General features: G+C 33.3%; 2 protein-coding genes across 2 annotated transcripts; one reads left to right on the top strand and one right to left on the bottom strand.

Annotated features, from left to right (window-relative positions):
- The first annotated feature begins 5,690 nt into the window (after positions 1-5,690).
- On the top strand, positions 5,691-10,964 carry LOC114402955 (calcium-dependent protein kinase 17-like). The gene is made up of 8 exons (XM_028365664.1): positions 5,691-6,615; positions 7,339-7,482; positions 8,120-8,272; positions 8,416-8,531; positions 8,939-9,106; positions 9,207-9,334; positions 9,443-9,542; positions 10,384-10,964. Exons 1-8 carry the CDS (start codon positions 5,889-5,891, stop codon positions 10,486-10,488), a joined length of 1,641 nt encoding a protein of 546 aa, XP_028221465.1. The 5' UTR covers positions 5,691-5,888; the 3' UTR covers positions 10,489-10,964.
- Positions 10,965-11,822: 858 nt separating this feature from the next.
- On the bottom strand, positions 11,823-19,529 carry LOC114401828. The gene is made up of 10 exons (XM_028364414.1): positions 19,413-19,529; positions 18,169-18,702; positions 16,510-17,661; positions 16,074-16,401; positions 15,415-15,670; positions 15,111-15,327; positions 14,426-14,778; positions 13,825-14,334; positions 12,213-13,359; positions 11,823-12,119 (listed from the first exon to the last, which is right to left on the bottom strand). Exons 1-10 carry the CDS (start codon positions 19,527-19,529, stop codon positions 11,823-11,825), a joined length of 4,911 nt encoding a protein of 1,636 aa, XP_028220215.1.
- Positions 19,530-20,257: the final 728 nt, after the last annotated feature.

The following is a 20,257-nucleotide window of genomic DNA, read 5'->3' on the forward strand; positions in this document are numbered from 1 at the left end:
ATGAATAGAGGAGGAAAAGAGGATAATGGACATAGATAGAGGATTTCCCTTATTAGAGATACTCAGGCTTATGATGTATTCATTAGAGAGCTCTGAGTCTTCAGGGTGGTGTTGTCCCGGTGTGTAGGTTGTGTCTTTCCCTTTTGCTTCTTATTCCTTTTATAGGCTTTCTTTGCGCTAAGTGTGAGTTGGCCGCTAAGTGAAGAGACGCGCTGGGTTTGTCTTGCGCACTAAGTGAGTTATCCTAGTTTTCAACTTTTTCTTCACATTTTTTGCATGAATTTTCCTTTAAAGCACTGAAATCTTCTTCTTTTAAATTCTGCTAATAAAAAACTGCAGAGATATTAATTTCTTTATTATTTCATTAAAAACAACAGTAAAATAAAGAAATTTCAATCATTCTTAGCCAAAATTAACTATCAAATTAACTCAAATTTCACAATTATCAACTCCCCCAAATTAAAACATTTGTTTGTCCTCATGCAGAAGACAAGTTATGAATGTACCGGTACATAAGATAACTGCGAACCATTTCAAACTTTTCAATGACTGATCCCGAGCTTGCATTTGTCTTGATCTTGTGATGAAAGCACGAAGGAATGCACATGGAGATGAAAAAGGTTAGCAAGTAAAAACTTCATCAAGGCAGACTTACCACACTTCATTCCTCACAAGGCTAGTGTTTCTCTCGGCGCACAAGTGTCTCGGCTAAGAGTGTTTTTAATCCAATAACTAAAAATAATATTTCCAACTTTGCACTTCATCTCAGTTAATGTAATCATACACACATATTGTGGGTCACTAAGGACTTTTTAAGCTTGTAACGTGGCTGGGCTAATAAGTAACTCATGGTTTTTCTTTGGATTCAAAGTTAGGTTTCAAGAGAGCACACACCCAAATTTTCCTGATAACCCATGGCTCATATTTCACAGCCCAACTTCTATGTTTTCTACTCTTAACAACACACAAAATTTATTTGGCCCTTAGTTGCTTACAACTCTTTATTTGAAATACACATTTTTTTTCTCTTTTTTTTGAACTAACAATGGCACTGTAGCAATTGATCACATGCTGCAATTTACCTTTGGTTGTATGTTGTTATTAATGTCCCTGCAACAAAAATCACCCATGAATCCTCCCCCAAATTAGGGGCAAATTTGTCTTAACCCATGCTCTCTTACAACCTAAGATAAGGTAGTTATTAATTTCATTTGGCTCGGGTTTCAAAGACAATTTATTCACTTTAGGCTCAACAGGGTGTAAGGGATGTATTAATTCATGACAGGGTGGCTATTTAGCTAAGTGGCTGAAACAATTTAATACAAATAAGGCCTTGATCATTTCCACATTCTATATATACTCAAACAGTAAAAGAATCATGCAAAATCAGAAAATTAAGAACAATCATTCTCTCACAATCAAAGGTTCGCACAACTCACCGGACATTTTATGAAGTGCTTGGCTTACTATACCATGATATCCGTTCAGACTTGCTAACATCTTCACTCTTGTGCTTTCGATTCATACTTCATCACTCACAATAATGCCTGCTCGCACAAAATTCAAATTTTCCACAATCATCTCATTAGTACATAGTATATCTCATTCATCAATTCATCCAAAACAAGTCGTAGCCAATTACTGATTTCATATGTCTCCATCATGCAATTTTTATTCAATGACTGAAATTAAACTACTGGAATTAAATTGCTGAATTTAACTACACGGAATCAAAATAAAATAAAGAAAAGAAATAAAACACATAATGCAATTAACTAAAAGAGAGATAGCATAAGAAATCCTGGGTTGCCTCCCAGTAAATGCTTCTTTAACATCATTAGCTTGACGGGTCCAATGCCTTCAAGGTGGCATGAAGGTCACATAGAACACATCTTCTTTGCATTTTCGCCTCTTAGCTAGAGACTCTTAGAAACTCATGTATCCCGGAAACACCTTCCATATCATTGCAAGAGAAGTGCTGGTGGTCAAGGAGAGAAAGACACTTAAAGATTTATCATGTTCTTCATGTCTTTCTTTCTTGACAATCAGTTGATGAAGAGGGATATTGACTTGGAGAATGCTTTCTTGTTGACTATCTACATGTGAGGACTTCTCCCATTGTTGTTGTGTCATCTCCGCATTTTTTTCTTCATCTTTTTTCTCTTGAATCGTGCTCTTCTACAAGACTTTCCTCATGAACTTCAACCTTTACAAAGTTTTCTTCCCTTGTGACCATAAATTTAGCCACTTCTTTTGCTGACTTACCAACTTGAATTTCTAGATTTTTAAATGTGTGTTGAGTGTATTCATATGTTTCCTTGACTTGCATCAACAAATTATCCAGATTAGAAATTCTTTCTTCTTCATATTGATTGTAGGGATGTAACTCTTGATCCCACTAACAATTTTCCATGGAGTAGCTCTTGCCAATCTGAATTTCTTGGTTTTGCATTGGGTTTTCACTGGCTTTATAGCTAGCATGATATACCATGAATTCCCTAAACACATCATCCATATTAGAAGTTCTTTCTTCGTCGTATTGATTGTAAGGATGTAACTCTTGTCCCCACCAAGAATTTTTCATGGAGTAGAGATGACAGTTGTCATTGAAATGTTCTTCTCTCCAAAAATCACAATTTACTGGTGGTGGGTGACTGACCCCTGATTGTGTGCTTTCAAGATACCCCTTTAAAAGATCTTCCAACTTTGAAGTGTATTACATGGATCCAGTTCTTCTGAGGTTCCACCCTGCAAGCATAGACTCATAAGAAAAAGATTTTTTTTTTAATATAAGAGTGAATAAATAAAAATTAAAAAATATTTTTTTTAAAAAAATAAAAATAAAAAGTTAAAAAGATAAAACTGATTGCTTTAAAATTGAAATATGCAAACAACCAAGTATGAAAACAAAGTCCCTGGCAATAGCACCAAAAACTTGTTAACTCATTGGCAAGTGCACCAATTTGTCTCAAGTAATAAAGTACTCATAATGCAAATATGTTGGGTCCTAGCATACCAAAACTATTTGTGATGCAATGTTACTGATTTTCTCTATCTAATGATATCTTTGTTTCCACTCACATCTACTAAGACACTTTATCTTTGGTTTCCCGCACGAAGAGCCTAATTTATCTATTTTTTTCTCTCAAATTTCTTTACAAAGATAAAAACATATAAATTGCACTAAGACTAGAGATGCATGAAACATGCTAAACGAACATCAATCTATTTCTAGCAATGATTCCATTTAGATACCATTTTCCAGTTCTTTAGAAAATAACAATTTTTCAATGCATTATCCCCTAAATAATATATTGATGGTCAGACCATAATAAACAATTAAGCATAGAAAAGAGTAATATAAACAAGATTGCATTAAATAGATAATAGGAAAAAGTTACATTACAAGAGTTGGCCTGCGAGGCTTCCAACAATGGGGGTTTAGCCTCTCACTGTCATGAGAGACTTTACACTTTAGAGATTGATGTGGATAAAAGAAGAGGGATGAATAGATGAGGAAAAGGGGATAATGGACATAGATAGAGGGTTTCCCTTATTAGAGATACTTAGACTTATGATGTATTCATTAGAGAGCTCTAAATCTTCGGGGTGGTGTTGTCCCGGTGTTTAGGTTGTGTCTTTTCCTTTTGCTTCCTACTCATTTTATAGGCCTAAGGTAGCTTAATTTTCAAGCAACCTCATGCTTAGCGCGGGCTTTCGCGCTAAGCATGCTTTTGGGCTTCTTTGTGGACCTTCTTTGCGCTAAACGTGAGCTGACCGCTAAGCGAGGAGATGCGCTGGTCTGTCTTGCGTGCTAAGAGAGTTGTCCCAATCTTCAACTTTTTATTCAAGACTTTTTCTTTACGTTTTTGCATCAATTTTCCTTTAAAGCACTTGAAGTCTTCTTTTAAATTCTACTAATAAAAAACTGTAAAGATATTAATTTCTTTATTATTTCATTAAAAATAACACTAAAGTAAAAAAATTGTAATCATTCTTAACTAAAATTAACTAAAATTTTACAATTATCAATATAATATTTAAGTCGAAAGCAAATATTATACGTGAACCAATCTTTGATATAGAAGTTTATTAAAATCAAAACATGCATGTAGTCTTTATATGTGAATTTAACTTTTAGCAAAAGACATTTATATGAATTAGATTTTTGAAACGGTTAGTCAAATGATTTCTAAAACATTAAATATTTGATTATTATTAGATTAAATTCAAGATAAGAAAAAGTTTCTAAGAGTGCAAATAAAGAGATTGAGTTAATCGATTGGAATTAACTAATTTAGCCATATACGTACAATGTAAAAGAAAAGTTTCAATATGGATGGGATTATTGGATATACTGCATACAATAACTCAAAAGACAAGCATGTACACATTTGAGGGGGGCGACCGATATGAGAGCAAAATTTCTTTTTCTTAGCTGCAAATATTAAAAGGCTTAAGATCTGTTGTGGGCTGGCCCTGTACGCATACACCTGGTTTTGCCCGTGATTACATGAGTATATTGATTTTTGAACAGTTACAAATTACAAATACTTCACCATCAACTCTCATTCCTCCCTATATCTGTCTTCAAGAGTAACAATATTTGGATGCTAGCTTTGTTTAACTTAAACACCTCTATTAACATTTCTTAATTTTCTCAATCTTTCTTTTTCTATCAAATTATATCATATATCATACATATAGTTTTCTCTCTTTTATCTTTCTCTAGGTGTTGAATAGCATTTGAGGTGTTCAAGTATATTTTTCCTATCATATTAATCACTTATTTATTTTGTTCCTAATTCTCTCTAGGTAGAGACATCCAAGGTTGTCCAAGTATTATATTTCTATTGCAACATATAGATAAATAGATAATAATTAAATAGATTATACTCTTATTAACCCACTTATACGTTATGCCAACGGTTCACAACTTAGTACGGATTTCAAGATTCTATTCTTCCTCTCATGATTTTAATTATATTCCAGCTTTATTGTGAACCAAATTATGAATGAAATATCATAAGTTTATTTCCTAAAAAAAACAATTCCCTTCCCCCTCCCTCTATTTTAGAGTCAGCTTAGACTTATATATTAACAATAGTTTTAACTTCCCTAAAAAAAACAATAGTTTTTAACTGTTTCTTTAATTAAAAAAATATCTATGGAAAGAATTTAGCCGTTGTGACCCAATTGTTCAAGCAAGTGGATAAGCAAGTAAAAAATCACAGCCCCCCAAAACAAGTTTTGACTACATGGTCTGGTGTTTTTTTGATCTTTGCCTGAAAGCATCCCTTGAAATTGTACTTTTTTCTATGCCTTAAAGAAAAATCAAAACTCAATTGCGTTACTTTTGTAAAGCATAGTTACAAATTAACAATATCTCGTCTAACAGACAACGTTAATAGGTCACCAATTATTAACTAAACCTTTTTAACATATAAAAGCATGCCCGTTTTATTTCCCCTCCGAAGAATTCTCTTCACCCTTGTCTCAATAAACCCTACCCTTACACGTAATAGACACGCCAAAGACTCCTTTAAAATGCACCCTCCAACCTTCCTACATTCTCTCACTATCAATACCTTCCTCTAATTTCATCAACTTTCCAAGATGTGATAAAAAAACTACCCATTTTGACACCCTTGAACTTTCCCTTTTTTTTTATTTTCCATTTTCACTCTTTCTTTTTTAATTTTCCTCCCATATACTTTTCTTTTAGTCATTCCTCTCTCCTAACAAATCTATCTTTCAACTCCAAAAACCCAATAATTAATCACCACCTTCCCATTCCCCCCTTATATCTCTCTCACACACAAACTCTTTCTCTTTCCTTCATATACAATTTTGAGGCTCTTTTGTGGTTTTGCTCCCTCCCTTCCTCAATGGGCAACTGTTGCTCTCAAGGCAACGTTGCCGACGGCCCGGCTGACGACTCTGCCGCCGCCAATGACAAGGGAGAAGCTAACCAACAAGGTAGTAATAACCATGCAAACGACAACAATGATAATTCCACAAACCCTACCACTGCCCCAACGACGACATCAAAGCCACCACCCACGGTCACCCCACCCACTTCAAAACCCTCGAAACCGGCTGCAATGGGCCCAGTCCTCGGCCGGCCGATGGAGGACGTGAGAGCCACGTACACAATAGGTAAAGAGCTAGGGAGAGGCCAATTTGGTGTCACACATTTGTGCACAAACAAAGCCACGGGGCAACAATTTGCATGCAAAACAATTGCAAAGAGGAAGCTCGTGAACAAGGAGGACATAGAGGACGTGAGAAGAGAGGTTCAAATCATGCACCATCTCTCGGGTCAACCTAACATTGTGGAACTTAAGGGTGCATATGAGGACAAACAATCGGTGCATTTGGTCATGGAACTTTGTGCGGGTGGTGAGCTTTTTGATCGTATAATTGCTAAGGGACATTACACTGAACGTGCCGCGGCTTCGTTGTTAAGAACCATAATGCAAATTATTCACACTTTCCACTCCATGGGTGTCATTCATAGAGATCTTAAGCCCGAGAATTTCCTCATGTTGAATAAGGATGAAAATTCACCCGTCAAGGCCACGGATTTTGGTCTATCAGTTTTTTTCAAAGAAGGTTTTTTTTTTTTTTCCTTATTCTGTTTCGTCTCTACTATTTTTCTCTTTTTCACGTCCTCTTTTTATCAATATTTTTTTTCAAATTGGAAAGCTCATTTTCCTCGCAAAGAAAACGCTTTAATTTGTGGTGCAGTTAGTACCCGTTAATTTGTTTATTTTTTTTAAAATGATTTTAAAACTACATAAAAATATAATTAATTTGACACTTTTTTTGTAAATTTCTTATTTATATTGTTATATATAGCTCCTCATATTTTTTTAATTCTAAATTTTATAGAATAATTTGTCAAAACATGTGTAAAAGTATTTTTTAGAGACAAAAGAGATTTTTCTGTATTCTATTTCATCTCTGTTTTTTTTTTACCATTTTTTAAACACTATTTTCAACATTAATTCTAATAAAAAAGTTCATTTTCATGCAAGGTACCTCTTTATTTTGTTCTGCAAGGTACCTCTTTTTTTTTGTGCTGCAGAATTATTAATTAGTACCCCTTTCTTTAAGTTTTTTTTATTAAAATGGTTTTAAAATTACACCAAAATATAATTTTATTTGATATTTTTTCGCAAACTGCTCATCATTATAGCTCCTCAAAATAATTTAATATATTTTTTATAATTCTAATTTTTATAAAATTATCCAAACATGTTAGCATATTTTAAAAGTACTTTATTTTAGAGAAAAATAGATTTTAATAGCATATTTTTATGCTATAATTAACAGGAGAGACGTTCAAAGACATTGTTGGAAGTGCATATTACATTGCTCCTGAAGTCTTGAAGAGGAAATATGGGCCAGAAGTTGACATATGGAGTGTTGGTGTCATGCTATACATTCTTCTAAGTGGTGTCCCTCCGTTTTGGGCAGGTCTCTATATTTTATCTTCTCATTTTTGCAAAGAAATTAATCACTTTCTGCTGAACACTGTTTTAATGAGCAAGGATATTGCTAAATGTTTTAAAATAGTCGGTCACAATGCAATTGTGATTGAATTGTAAATAGCACAATTGTGAAACATTACCACCATATAATTCTCGTCATGTGATTGCAGGAAACATAAAAATTGCAATGTTGAAGCAACAATTGTAATTGCAAACTGTACTTTGAAACCATAATAGATATCAACATGAGGAGTTATAAATTAAGACCCAAATTCATCTCTATAAAAAATTTATATTAGACGTATCCGACCTTTAAAATGTAAAATTTCCATTTAATTAGTCCTTGAAATTCACAAATAGGTTCCATTCACGGACTAAATTTGACCTGTATTTGTGATTGTTAGGTACCAATTTGAACTCTTCATATTATTAGGGACGTGAAAAGTTCAAATTAATAGTCCCTGATAATATATACTTAGGGGTCTAATAATGATGTATGAGTGTTGTAAATCTTGCTATTGTACTTAATTCATATATATATATATATATATATATATATATAAAACAACTCTCCTAAAATTTATGGTGTGCTTGAAGCTGAAAAAAGTGAATTGGTTTCACAGAATCCGAACATGGTATATTCAATGCCATCCTAAGAGGCCACGTTGATTTTACAAGCGATCCATGGCCTTCATTGTCCAGTGCAGCAAAGGATCTTGTAAGGAAAATGTTGACCACAGACCCCAAACAAAGACTGACAGCACAAGAAGTTTTAAGTAAGCACTCATTATTCTTCGCTGTTTTTGTTTCACCTTCAATTCTTTGTCTTACTAGTCGCTTGAATCCTCTTATAATTTCATGATTTACTGAGGAAATTAATCAACTCTAATAATCAATGAACTTGTTATGTTAAAAACAGATCATCCTTGGATCAAGGAGGACGGCGAAGCACCAGATAAGCCACTTGACAATGCTGTACTGAATAGGCTCAAACAATTTAGAGCAATGAACCAATTCAAGAAAGTTGCTCTAAGGGTACTAATTATTATTTTTATTCTTATGAAGATACTTCTTTTGGAATTTGGTTTGTCTTTAGTAACCAAAGTTAAAATATGTAATTTCAGTCATTTGATGAGAAAATCAACTGTTGATAAATTAACACATGCAAGATTTATTATGCATGTGTATGCAATATCAACAATTTTTTTTTCATTAGTGTTTGAGATTACCTACTTTACTCTTTATAGTGAATTGCTCATTTTAGAGGATCCGGATCTTTCTTTTTGTACCTTTATATAAAATTGTTTTAACAATTCTAGCTTGAAATAGAGTAATGATTCACTAAAAACATTTAATAGTCAGAACATTTCTCTTGCTGCACATTGCAAGTTTGAAAGTGTATGATCAAAGCAACATAACATTAAAATATTACAAATGAATAGGTCATTGCTGGATGTCTATCAGAAGAAGAAATCATGGGGTTGAAGGAAATGTTCAGGGGGATGGACACTGACAACAGTGGAACCATTACAATTGAAGAGCTCAAGCAAGGGCTTGCAAAACAAGGAACAAAGCTAACAGAGCAAGAAGTTAAGCAATTAATGGAAGCTGTAAGTTGTTCTTAACAAAAAAAAGGCACCAATTTCAATATTAGTTCTAGATAACAATCATTTACAAACATGGATTTTCTGATTCTTCTACAAATTACAGGCTGATGCTGATGGCAATGGAACCATTGATTACGACGAGTTCATCACCGCAACAATGCACATGAACAGAATGAACAGAGAAGAACATCTTTACACTGCCTTCCAATACTTTGATAAAGATAACAGCGGGTAAGAGATTATACTAGATTGAATATATATGCATGGAGCCCATTTGTAAACTATTTGGTGTGTTGATAAATCAAGGTTCTAATATCATTCTTATGCCACAAAAATCAGGTTTATTACCACTGAAGAACTAGAACAAGCCCTCCGTGAGTATAACATGCATGATGGCAGGGACATCAAGGAAATCCTTCAAGAAGTTGATGGAGATAATGTAAGTGCTACACACATAAATAACTGGATATATACAATTAGGAGTGTTCAAAAAAATTGGTTGGGATTGAACCGGATTGTAACCGAATCTAAATCGAATTGGTTTTTCCCTGAATTAATCCAAGAAAAAATGAGTCACTATTTTATAAAGCTAATTCGGTTAATCGAATTATTTTTATAAAATTAGTTCGATTAACTGAATTGATTTTCATTAAAATATTTTTTTATTTGAAAAAAAATAGTTCAAAAATCAATTCGAAAACCAGTTCGAAACTGGTTTGGATCTTATAACTAGTTTACAACAGGTTAAAAACTAATTTACTTCAAAATCAGTTTTTTAAAACCAGTTCAATTTTAAATTAGTTTCTAAATTAATTTGACTATTTAGATATAAAATCAATCTCATTAAAACAATTCAAAATCAATTTGGTTCGATTTTTTTACCGAACTAGTTTTTGGACACCCTATATACAATACCTTCGATCCAAAACTATTGATGTTCGGTTAATACATATAGCTAAACTATTATGTATAGTCCAAAATACTCTCATTTAATATTTATTATAGAAATTTATAAAACATCAATAGGTTTGGAACAAAAAAGAAAAGTTAAAACATCAATAGTTTTATATAGGAGTAGTTTTTATGGAAATTACTTCCATGTGAGAATGGACCCTCTTATGCTCAAACTTAGTGCCTAATGTTTGTTTTGCGAGAGATAGACACAGAATTTAAACACGACCTTGTTATGTTAAAATTTAACACGACAGGATCCATTTCCTTTTTCATTGCATTTTTACATGGTTAGTAATTATGAGAAAATTAATTGTCATGTTGTACAGGATGGACGCATTAACTACGATGAGTTTGCGGCAATGATGAGAAAAGGAAACCCAGAAGTTATGACGAAGAAGAGGCGTGATTCATTGCCATTGCCATTGCCATAATGGAGGGACTCTAAGGGAAGGAACTTAAAATGGTTTCATCAGTACAATGGTTTTCTTAGGTGGAGAAGCTTATGGGTGAATGAAAGAATGATCATGGGCTGCATTTCATCATAGCTTTGTTGGTTGCGAGGGGATACAGATTAGGAACGGGAGAAAGGTAAAATCAAAAACCAAGAAAAGAGGGAAAGGGGGAGGGGGGGTAAGAAGAACATAAACAAATCCTTGAGAAATGTTAAGATACACTAGGTGGTTTGGTTGATTAACATTTTTTTGCTTTTGCTTTTTCCTTATATGTGAAAACGTTGCAACATGACATGTATTGATATTGCGGCTCACATAATTAGGAATTAAAAAAAGGGTATTTGTTTATGTATTATTTCCTTTTAAATACTAGGCCTTAATAGTTTGTGCTAGGTTTACCATAAAAAAAAGTTTGTGCTAGGTTTCATATATTTTACTGACTTATATATATGATGATCATGCTCTCTTGAAACTTGACATGAATTTTTCATTGATTTTCATTGAGCACTAAGATATTTTAAAGGATTCTGATCGAATTCTGAATTCATCATATACAACAGCTTAATAGCATCTCTTCACCCGGAGTCAATTTCTTTGATTAGAAGTCATATAAAGGAATTTAAACCAGTTACCACAATATTATTTAGCAAAAATTAACAAAATCCTTTGTTCTTTGAAAGTTCAACTCGATAAGGAAGCATAAACCTACTACTATTCCAAGTCATTAAATTGTTTCTTTTACTGGAAAAGAAAAAATAGAAAAACACAGTTCTAAAGCCAGAAGAAAATATTTTACACACATCCATCTCATACAAAATCAAATACATCTATATAGACATTCAAGCTCTTTCAAGGCCCCCAAAATAAAATAAATAACTGTATGTGGCGGAATCAGCTATTCCTAATATCTCTTTCAACACATGATATATGTTATTGCTCTGGAACTACTAACCAGCCTTAAACTTTTATCTACCAGTGAACGTCTCCAGCACCTTCAAAAACACACAGTTGCCTTTTCAAATTTGCTTTGGTAATCATCTGCAAAGAGACAGCTACATTGCATAATAATGTCAGCAAATCGCTCAAAATGTTTTGCCATGTAAGAGTTAATAATGTCACATATATGAACATTGAGACTAACTAATATAAGACTGTAATCTATGTTGGTGAAGAAATCCTAATAAATGAGTCCTCTCAAAACATTATTGATAATTGACAAATTATTCAATCTAAATATTCAAGGATTGTGATTTTTACAGAGGAACAAAGTCTAAATGATTAGTTGATTACCTCCATCACTGTGAGTCTGTGACCTAGTCTTGGTATTGGAATTGGACAAGATTCTTCATTTTCCAATAGTCAAACATAGGTCCAGAGAACTCTTCTGCATCCTCATAAATCAGGAGTCTCCTCCTCGCACGAGTTACGGCAACATACAGTTGCTTAAGGTCAGAGCACAAAACATTGTGTTTGGAATCTCGATCAAAACATCGCCAAAAGTTGGCATGGTTTCTTGAGTCCACCATATGTTGTTCCTTCATATAATCATATATCACCCCCCATCTCCTTTGCAGAGGTGAAGAGGCGAAAAACTTATACAGCAATACATCCTAAAAATTGCCAAAAAGAAACCATAACAAAATTACTTTATGAAATACAAGAAAAAAAGAGTAAAATTAATCAAGTTCGCTTGTGACAACAACCTGAAATTCAAGACCCTTGCACTCTAAAATGGTTAAAACAAGAGCTTGTTTTCCTGCAACTTGAAGGACTTCCTCCTTAGCCAAATTATCTCTTACCAAAACTACTTGCTCTGTTCCGGATCTCCCTAAATTATCACCGTTGTTTTTACTTTTTCCAAAAGCGGTTAGAATTGAATTTGCATTATTTCTAGATCTAATCACAACTGGGGCTTCCCCATCTATCAAACTAGTCTCTACTTTCAACTTGTCAGTAGAATGTGGAAAGAAATGATAAAGAAGTTCAAGGATACTTTGTGACAACTTCAGAACCTCAGCATTTGTGCGAAAATTCTGTCCCAATACAAAAATATCAGAAATGTGTCCTTTCTCCTTTCTTTGGTTATCATTATAACTCTTAGATTCTAACACAAACATTTTGTAGAAGATGGATCTTACATCTTCAAATCTGAAATCAATACCCCTCCCAACTGTCTCAGCTGTATCTCCACAAAAAACAAATCCATCCTCCACATTTCTGCAAATATGCTTAAACAAAGCAATCTGAGCCATTGTCAGATCTTGCACTTCATCAATGTACACAAAATTCATTTTGTCACCTTTGTATCTTTTATTCCTCAGTCTACTATGAACATCAACTACAACATCACCCAAATCAAATTCACCATAATGTATCTTCATTTTTTCATAACTTTGAAATATATCGTAAATCATATTTCTTATCTCTATGCTTAAACTTGATGCTCGGCTTTCAGATAAAGTACAGTAGTCCTCACGGCTTAGTTTGCCATGCTCAACAGTTCTTGAGCCACCTTTTATATGTGACATTATTTCGGTGAACACTTGATAAGAATCCATCTTCTTACACAGCTGAGTATTGAAGTGTGGCCAATATATTGAATCAAACCTTTCATAATTCACCTCCTTCCTCAATATTAAGGTTTCCAATTCTACTAACCTTGAACCAAGATCCTTTCCCTTGAGATTATAATACCTCTCAAAATAAGAATTTCCCAATGTCCCATCAAGCATCAGCAAAAATGTACGAAATGTTATCACAAGTGGATATAAATTTGATGGAACCCCATTAAAGGAATCTGGGATATTCTTATCAGTACTGGCAGCTAAGGTACTTCCATCCCCAAAGGACCTGTGTGATGCATCCAAAACAAAATTTAGTAACCATGATACAAGGCATGTATAATTCAATTCAATGAAAGTATGTGAGAACCAATCAATTACTTTATGGAACTCAGAGTTGACATGGTTTGACTTAGTCATTACATTGTTCATTAGACAGAAAACATCAAAATCAGCATTCCATAAGGTAATTCACTTCCAAACTTCATCTTTTTATTGCTTTATAGGGTCTATGGTCAGGAACTTATTACCCTTTGCATCACAGAATACATATCAAATTCTTTATTTTATATATGAAACACGGTTGATGACTGATACTTTTCTACTGTGAATGTATGCTATAATTAATCTGATAAAAGTCTAAAACTAGAAGGCTGCATTTTTTATTTCCGTCATCATTTTATACTTTGAGAAATTAAGGGAAAACTAAAGCAGCTCCCAAAGAATACATAGTCTTATAAAAGAAGCTACATACCTTCTCAAACGAGAAACATGATGTTGGACCTTCTGGCATAGTCCAGGACTCAATGTCACAAACAGCTGTCTTAAGATTGGTCTTTCAGTCTCAGAAACGATGTCCTTAGACGCTTCCAGATTTGCATAATTGTTGAATCCATATGCTTCTTCAACTGCCACATGGTGCAATTTCTCATTTTGGATTAGCTTAGTGATCAAAACCGTGGTTTTGCCGGTACCACTGCGACCAAGTACAAATGTACTTTTGGGAAAAAGAATAATCTTGCGCTGCTCATCAGTTACGTTGTATGGAAGATCCACTTGTAAACTGTCGAGGCCATAAAGCATGTAATCTCTTGAAATTGAGCAGTACTTCATCAATAACGTACTCTCATCCTCAACCCCTGAGTTTTCATCATCACTTCCATCTTCATTGGCATTTTTCTCTCCCACATTTGCATCATTATGAACATTCTTAAACTTTTGGATATTTGCCGAAAGTGGCCAACTCAATGGAAACTCTATGTTCCTGTTTTCAAAGAAAGAAGCCAAAGGCTCCATATTATTTAAGGGTAGAAAAACCTAAATATATTTAAATTAATGCAATTGAAAGCACTCACCCATCTTTCTTTTTGCACCTGCACCTGCTGATATATTCATTTGTGTATCCTTTGAACACTTTGTCAAGGCGCTTAGCTAACTGTGGGATATCCTCTAAAGGCAATATATTCCATATCTTCAAAACTTGAATATACCTTGATGCTTTGACTATGTCGATTGAGCAAATAACATAGAAGCTTTCAACCTTAAATTGTTTCAACATCTGTGAGGAATTTTCACAAGACAAATCCACAGAAAACCTTTTGGGTCTCCAGCCACTAGAAAGTCTTATCAGAAGGTTTATAACATTTTTCTTGATCTTTTCAGACCTGATCCTTTTGAATGATCTCAGGAATTTGTCACTGAAATGAACCTGCAAATGTGTGCATTGGCAGCAATGTTTAGAGCAGATCTCACATATATTCACATATATTCACATATATTAGGATATCAATAACAAATCAGTCATGGCTTAAACTGCCTTCAACTTAGACCAAAATAACGGGTTAATATCAAGTATACTATGTTTTAATGAGTTATAAAATATCAAACCGTGATTACATAAGGGTGAGCTTTTACTACCGTCTGAACAAGAGATGCAGATTCAAATATTTATTATGAGAATGAACATCTAAGGAGTAGCTAACAACTCAAATCAAAAGTTAATAAAAGAACAAGTATAAAATAAGTCAAGGATCCATATACCTTCCACAATTGACTTTTGAAAAGGACACTATTTGTATCAAGCAAATCATCTAACTGATTTGACGCTTTCTTCGCATCCAATATTGCTTTTCCCAATTCCTTATCTTGATCAGCATCAAAGAAACATTTCCGATTTTTGGCATCAAGCACTATAGCCTTCCAAACATTTTCATTGCTTGCAAGGGCCCTTTCATTCCCCAAAATCCATAAGCAGTGCCTACAAAATATCAAACCAACAGCAACTTTTCACTTAATAAGATATAAGACTTACAAAAAATAGAAAAGTTTAGAGCACAAGAACTACCTAGCCCTTGTAAGAGCAACATTAGTCCTCTGTGGAGAGGAAATGAACTCAAGAGATGTTCTGTTATTAGTTCTTACAGTTGATAATATAATAACATCCTTCTCCCCTCCCTGAAAACCATCAATGGACTTCACGTCCACATTAAATCCATCATGACTTTCATAAATCTGTCCAAGTTTCTCCTGAATTGCAACAACTTGGCCAACATAGGGAGACACTATACCAATGCTGAGTTTGTGCTTTGAGTTCAACCATGCTGAAACAAGGAAAAGGCAGCTTTATACTAAAATTCAGACATCAACTATTTTAAGCAACATCTTTGTATTCTTTCCTTTTGACTACATGAGTTACTAAATATACCAGGTGAAAATGACAAAGCTGGTCTTTTTTCACCCTTAGGTGACTCATGATTAACTTCAGTTATTAGTACTACCAGGACAAGTAGAATCTCCTAGATAAAAGCTTATAACCAAGTATAACAATTTTTTTTATTCAGAACTGAACTTCTTTCAAATAAAGAAATGCAGCTCAAGGATATCAGATATTCTATAGGGAAGTTTTATCGTCATCTAAGGTCCAGCACCAAAGATGGAAAGAACAATAAAAAGAATGAAAAAATACTAGAAATTACAGCTGAAATTTTGAATAGATGAACATACCTTTGAACAAATTTTTCAGTATTGTCATCACGACTGCAACCTCAGCCATATTTTTATAGCTTCTTCCTGCATCATCAAATTGTTCTTTTCCTTCAAATACATTTATAAAAGAATAAGGACCAAACATTGGCCCTGGAAGGTATTGCTTTACATAGTCAATTCTTTCAACATTAGATGCATCCTGAATTTTGTTAAAATAGAAATATGAATTTGGAAATGAACTTATTTGTGGATGCATCCTATGCTGCATATTAAGGAGATACTTTGGGAAACCTAATGAACTCAATCTTTGAAATAAGCTCCTCCCAAAACCAGCTTCATTAGAAACCTTGTACACATAAAGAATAAGCATAAATCAAATTAGTAATAAAAGGAGAATTGGGGATGAAGAATTATCTGATAAAAAAATTATATATGCTTGATAGTGGTTACATACATTGCTTCTAACCATTGAAGATAGTTGACATTCATCACCAAAAAGAAGGGCATGGCTAATGCCTGGAAGTAACAAAGGTATTATTGATTCACAGTCTTTTAGCATTGCAGCCTCATCTATCACCAAAATGTTAAGTGGCTTCATGGTTAAAGAATGCAGCTTATGAGAACCAGAAGCAGTGGAAAATATCAATGATGATGTCTGGAAACAAAACTCCCTAATCTCACTGTTATTAGATTTTTTCAACATGAAGTCTTGAAGTGAATGTTCCACCGCCAATAAAGCATTAAGACATGCAGTTCGCTTCTCGTACAACTGGTATGCATCACCATCAAATGACCAAGAAATCGTCTGGTATGCAACTGGTAACTTTTTATAGGAGAAAAGTTTTTCCAATCGTTCAGAAAACAAAGTATTTTTCAACAACAGGTCTTGAAATGATTCAAGTGCCTCATTTAAGCACAGTAAGTTTTGATAGTTATGTTTCAGCAAGTGACTCATGGCTACATGTGTACACAAGATAGAAATGAACGCTTTCAATGGCAATGCTATAGAATGAAACCCTTCTCTCAGAAACACTAAAAATGATTTGGCCATGCTCCCCTCCCTTTTCATATTCTCAACATATATATGATAATCGGAAACACAATATTCAAGAAAACCAATCATTGATTTTAGACTGGAACTGAATCCATTATATGGGGAAAAACATTCTGTAAGCTGTTGCACACGATGATCCAAATATACATCTTCAACATCTTCTCCAATTTTCAGCCTCTCATTGTACCCGAACAATAGGACTTCTCCCATTGAACAAAACAAATCACCAGATTCTTTACTATGTGCCTCTTTCATTATATCTACAACACGTGATGCAACTTCTTTGATTGCAACATTTGTGGGGGCACATACAAGGACTCTATATTTCATTTTCAACAGAGCATAAAGCAGTGTACCCAAAGTTCTAGTCTTTCCTGTGCCTGGGGGACCCCATATGAGCTTCACAGCGGAGTTGTGATTGCAATTGAGGCCAGAAAGACATGCAGAAATTGCCTTATTTTGAGATTCATTCAGCTCTGATAATAACATTTGATATGTACAGTCATCCCTTAAAGCATCAGACGGATAGCTACATCCACAACATTCCTCAACCTGTTTTCCAGCATACATTCATCAGCTATTGTACTAATTTCAAAATTATCTTAAAATAATATAGAACATAGTTTCCATAAATATATTGGAATTTGAGAATCAATTTATCTTATTGGTGTGGTTAGTCCGGTGTCTGAATGGCACCAAATGTTAATTGTAATGAAGAATAGTGTGTTCAATCCTATAACAAATAACAGACAATTCGCATTTAGCAAATCATGAATATATGTTACCACCATCTTAGTTTTTAGTTAAACAGTGAATAAAATTATAAGATGCTGCATTAAAAATTTCATTTTAGGTTCCTTTAAACATTTTTTAATCCTTAAAGTTATGGCATTTTTTTTTTTTTTGTAATTAGTTCCTATTTAAATTATATATTCAAATTTTGTTCATAAAAATTGTATGTCTTGTCTCAAGGACTAAAAATACAATTACTAAAAAAAAGACTAAAAGAAACACATTTTTAGGAATCAAAAACAATTTCAATAAAATTAACTTTCTTACATCGTCTCTGCTGCACAAAATCTGCCTGAGTAGCTTCAAATTACCAGGCATATGAAGTGCACCCCAAATTCTTCTATTAGGGTTTACATTTGTCAAGAAGATGAGAAATAGAGTTTTATTCCTCCTCTCTTCCAGGTCAATATCTTTTGATGCCTTAACTTTCAAAGAAGTGCTATCACCCTCATCTTCTGTTGTCCATACGGTTGACGCAAAACACCACAACCTTCTAATCCTTTGCAAGTCTCTTACAGCTTCTGGTTTATAATCAGCCAAAATCAAAACATCACCAGGTAAAGTTCTGTATGGTTCTCCTCCATGATGAGAAAACCTGTTTTTCCAGCCATCAATTTTCAAGTTATACAGTTTATTTTGAAGTGGTTTGGCCTCTTTTATACCAATCACCTCTGTATAAGGTGCTTGGTGTATGATCTCCATACTTGAGCATAGTTGTGCTCTTGTTTCCTCCAATAAAGGGTAGGCATAAGATTGAACGTAGTGATCAATGGACTGAAATGATAGATCAATCTTCTGTACCTGCAAATCAAATTAAGGACAATCAAACTCAAGCCATACATAACTTGTTAAGGAAAACATTAAATTGTAGGCCATGATCTTATACTTATTATGTAAACACAAGAATATGTTGTGATTTCTAATAAATATTTAAATTTTAGATTTATTTATATTAATTTTTTTTGTTTTTGGTCTTTGTCATTTTTTTAATTCCTAATAAATTAATAAATTTAATGTTTCTTGATAAAAAAAAAATCATTTGTTATTAGTCTATTTGGAAAAGACTAATAACAAATGAAAAAAATTATCAGAAAATAAATATAATTTATTAAAGATAAAAAATATCAAAATAAAAAAATATCTTTTATTAGAGATTCAATGTAAAAAAATTTATTATGGAACAAACATAAAATTTGAATATTTATTTGGAATAAAAAATATATTTTAGGCTTATGTGAATTACAAATGTATTTTGCAACATCTAAAAAAATTCAAAATTAGTTTTTTTTCCAAAATATGAAATATACATATATACGGCTATACAAAAGCACTTTTTTTCTTAATTAAATGAAAAAGTCACAGCCAAAAAGAACGTGACAGAACTACTAGCGTGTGTCAAAATAAGCATTGGCATACTTTGCATAATTAAGATAAAACTACACTAACAAAAAAAGGGTTCAATTGATGATGCTTAACATAAGATAGAATGAATGAATAGTTCCACTACTAACCTTGTTCTTGTACATATCTTCATTTAGAATGTCTTCAATGGACCAAGAAAAAATCAAATCAATGAATCCATGATCATCATTGGCCTTCTTCTTCTTACTTGTAGTCTCACCTTCCATCATTCCTTGTTACCTAAATAATTTCCTACGCAAAACAAAATCACAAAAAGCGTACATGCAAATGCAAATATAACAACGTGATGGTCAGAAACCTAATGAAGAAACTGAGATTATCATCTTTAAAATGTTAACTGAATTATGAAAAGTCTTTTAAGAGATTAAAAAGCCTTACACAACCAAAATGCTTGCTTTTCCAAGAGTTAACCTTCGGCATAAAAACAGAACAACAAGAACAGCTTTTGGTTTTCCCTATACACTCTTCTTGGCTCTATTCTTCTCATCAAAGAATGTCCCTTTATATTACTTCTTGACTCTTTGTCTGCTCATAAAAGAATAAATTTTTTGGGAAAAAACTGTTCAACTTCCGTGACTTTTTAAGCGACTGGGAAGAACGTTTTAGTCCATAAAAATGGATGGTATCCCTAAAATACATTTAATGATACGTTTATTCATTGTTTAAAAAGTTAAATACACTTTAAATTTTATAGAGGGGAGGGTTACTTCAAAGAACTCTTCTTCATTTATCAAGTAATAATAATTAAGTAAAGTGATAAGTTAGGCATTTTTGTGTAGTAGTAAGTTGCAAACGTGTGAACTCTTCAACGCCGGCCACAAGATAAATGTGATTATAAATTTATGACCATATTTTCTTAATTCAAATTTTAATACAATTCTACTTTATTTTTTCACACACAGGAATTACTGAATCAATGCATACAATTTTGTTT

The sequence above is a fragment of the Glycine soja genome, chromosome 20, assembly GCF_004193775.1.
Source record: "Glycine soja cultivar W05 chromosome 20, ASM419377v2, whole genome shotgun sequence".
Classification (NCBI taxonomy): domain Eukaryota; kingdom Viridiplantae; phylum Streptophyta; class Magnoliopsida; order Fabales; family Fabaceae; genus Glycine; species Glycine soja.

What these genes read in the sequence shown, in the direction of transcription:
- LOC114402955 (XM_028365664.1), top strand. Translation starts at nt 5,889, where the DNA reads ATGGGCAACTGTTGCTCTCAAGGCAACGTTGCCGACGGCCCGGCTGAC. An exon ending in ATCAGTTTTTTTCAAAGAAG is followed by an intron (nt 6,616 to 7,338) that starts GTTTTTTTTTTT and finishes TATAATTAACAG; the next exon opens with GAGAGACGTTCAAAGACATT. An exon ending in TGTCCCTCCGTTTTGGGCAG is followed by an intron (nt 7,483 to 8,119) that starts GTCTCTATATTT and finishes TTGGTTTCACAG; the next exon opens with AATCCGAACATGGTATATTC.
- LOC114401828 (XM_028364414.1), bottom strand. Translation starts at nt 19,529, where the DNA reads ATGGAAGGTGAGACTACAAGTAAGAAGAAGAAGGCCAATGATGATCAT. An exon ending in TTTTGTGCAGCAGAGACGAT is followed by an intron (nt 17,662 to 18,168) that starts GTAAGAAAGTTA and finishes GCTGGAAAACAG; the next exon opens with GTTGAGGAATGTTGTGGATG. An exon ending in ACTGAAAAATTTGTTCAAAG is followed by an intron (nt 15,671 to 16,073) that starts GTATGTTCATCT and finishes TCCTTGTTTCAG; the next exon opens with CATGGTTGAACTCAAAGCAC.